General features: G+C 41.4%; 1 protein-coding gene across 1 annotated transcript in view; it reads right to left on the bottom strand.

The window, feature by feature from the left end:
* Nucleotides 1-2,465, bottom strand: part of CFAP70 (cilia and flagella associated protein 70) — a 131,531-nt gene that overhangs the window by 22,868 nt on the left and 106,198 nt on the right. Inside the window, 1 exon segment of the mRNA XM_007940709.1 lies at nt 977-1,101. Within this exon segment, the coding sequence (XP_007938900.1) occupies nt 977-1,101 (125 nt within the window).

Here is a 2,465-nt window from a genome sequence, read left to right as displayed (position 1 = left end):
GCCTCGGAAACCCAAGGAGGGGTCGCTATGAGTCGGGGCCGACTCGACGGCACATAACAACAAACAACAACAAAGGCCCCTGTTTAATATGTTCCACCACACCCAGCTCTTAATTCTTGTCCTTTCTTGAGCTTAATTGCTCTCCAGTAGAGCACGTAGGGTCAGGGCAACTCTCTTGGCTCCTGGATCTTGCTTTCTCTCCTACTGCTTGCTTCATGCATTGTACTTCTTGCTTCCCAAATGGTATGCAGACCTTATAGGATGCCCTTATCTGGTGTGTAACTGGTCCTACATTTAACTGGATAGGCAAGTCAAATGTAGGACCAGTCACATTCTCCAGCCCAGTTTACCAATAAAAATACTTTGATATTTTTCACACACACACACACACACACACACACCCTGCAATATACCATTGTATGTCTGTTTCCAATTGGTTTAGAACCTGGAAAGGAGGAAGGGTATGATTAGGTTCCTGTGAACCCCTCAGCACTCATATAAGTTACAAAAACCAAAAAAACAAACTCACTGCCATCAAATCAATTCCAACTCATAGGGACCTTCATTGGGTTTCCAAGGCTGTAAATCTTTATAGAAGCAGACTGGCCACATCTTTCTTCCATGGAGCTGCTGGTGGGTTCAAACCACAGACCTTTTGATTAGCAGCCAAATGTCTTAACCACTACACCACCAAAGCTTCTTATATGGGTGATAGCAGGTTACATATGACTTAAAAGTCTGGTTTAGTTCTGCTGGTATTCTATAGGTAGCAGATTCCTAGTAGAATCTTTTGATACCATCTGGAGACACTGGTTCACATTCAGATATTCTTTCCATTGGGCCTAAGGTATGCCCTCAAAAGCATATTTAATTTCTGCTTTAAACACATTTAAGCTTCCAAAAATATCATTATGGATAGAAAAAGTACTTCACTAAAATCTTTCCATCTACTTGCTCTTTTTCAAAATATTCTGACCTGCACAGCATTGACTTTCATCAAGAAGCGTATGGTCTCCATGAAGATGGTAGTAGGAATTTGGGAAACGCCATGTAAAGGGATGGGATTCAAAACAGCTGATGAAGTTTGACATTTTGATGTATCTGAAAACATTATATTTTAAAAGACAGAATTAGCATAAAGAGAAAAAATGTTAGAAGCACACACTAATGAAAAAGGGAGAGAATTTTATTTTGACATTGTGTGTGTGTGTTTGTGAGTGATTTGGGTGAACGTTTACAGAGCAAATTCATTTTCCACTCAACGGTCCATATACATTTTGTTTCATGACATTGATTGCAATCCTGACAATGTAAGAGCTCTCTTCCCACATCCTCCCTGTGATTATCTTTTCCCTGTGACTTTCTTTCCTATACATTCTTGCCCTCTCTGCTATCTCCATGTGCAAATATTGCCCTTCTGATCTCCCATGGTTGATTTTTCTAAGGAGTGTACCTACCTGGTAAATGTTCACCTTGTAGACCTTTCTAATATTTGGCTGGAAGCCATGGGAGTGAGTTCAAATCTAGGCCCAAAGGGTGACTAGGGGCCACAGTCTTGGGGGTTTCACCAGTCTCTCTTAGAGTAGTAAGCCTGATTATTTTTATGATGTTGAGTTTTGGTCCACATTTTTCAACCACTCTATCCATGATCTCCTATTTTGATCCTTTCCAAGTGGTTGGCAGTGGTAGCCTGGCACCATCAAGCAGGGAGAATATTTTAATCTAATATATAAAAGAGATTATATCACCTCTGGTAAGATGGAAGAATAGGCAGACAAGCGAAACAGACCTTCTTCAACAAAGAAAAGAAAAACCAATTGACAGATACAGAAGATAATCCTGGAGCCCTGAGCTTTGAAAGGAACTATACAGAAGTAGATTAGACACCAACTAGTGGAAAAACCTGAATGAAAACAGTGAGTAAAGCAATGGTCAGAGCTGCAGACTGTCAGCTACTCTGATGGGACCAGTAGCCTGAATATTTCCAAGTAATGCTGGGACCTGAGAATTGACTTGAAGATCAGCTCTGGTCACCAAGGGCTGCAAGGATGACTGTGCTGGTGGCCTATGACTAGGAAGGGAAACAGTAAAGAGGGAGACAACCTGAGCTGTTGACTTTCCACTGTCCAGGGGGCGCAACCATTTTGATTGTTTATATTCAGCAGCCATTTTGGATATTTAGAGCGACCAAGGGTGCAGCCATTTTGAATATTTACAAGTGGCAGCCATTTTGGATATTTAAAGTGACCAAAGGGTGCAGCCATTTTGAATCTTTACATGTGGCAACCATTTTGGATTTTAAAGTGATAGCATTCTCATTCAGATTCCAGGCACCTAAGAATAGGCTCTGCTTGCCAATATTGGCAGGGACATACAAGAGGCTGACAACAGGAAAGAAGACAGGTGGTGAGTGTATAAGTGCTGTCAACTAGTGAATAGAGGAGCACAGCACAGTACCCTGCTTG

This window comes from Orycteropus afer, unplaced genomic scaffold, assembly GCF_000298275.1.
Source record: "Orycteropus afer afer isolate SDZICR_OR568_19922 unplaced genomic scaffold, OryAfe1.0 scaffold00070, whole genome shotgun sequence".
Classification (NCBI taxonomy): domain Eukaryota; kingdom Metazoa; phylum Chordata; class Mammalia; order Tubulidentata; family Orycteropodidae; genus Orycteropus; species Orycteropus afer.
Note: the sequence above shows the minus strand (reverse complement) of the source record. Positions and strands in the feature narration are given on the sequence as shown.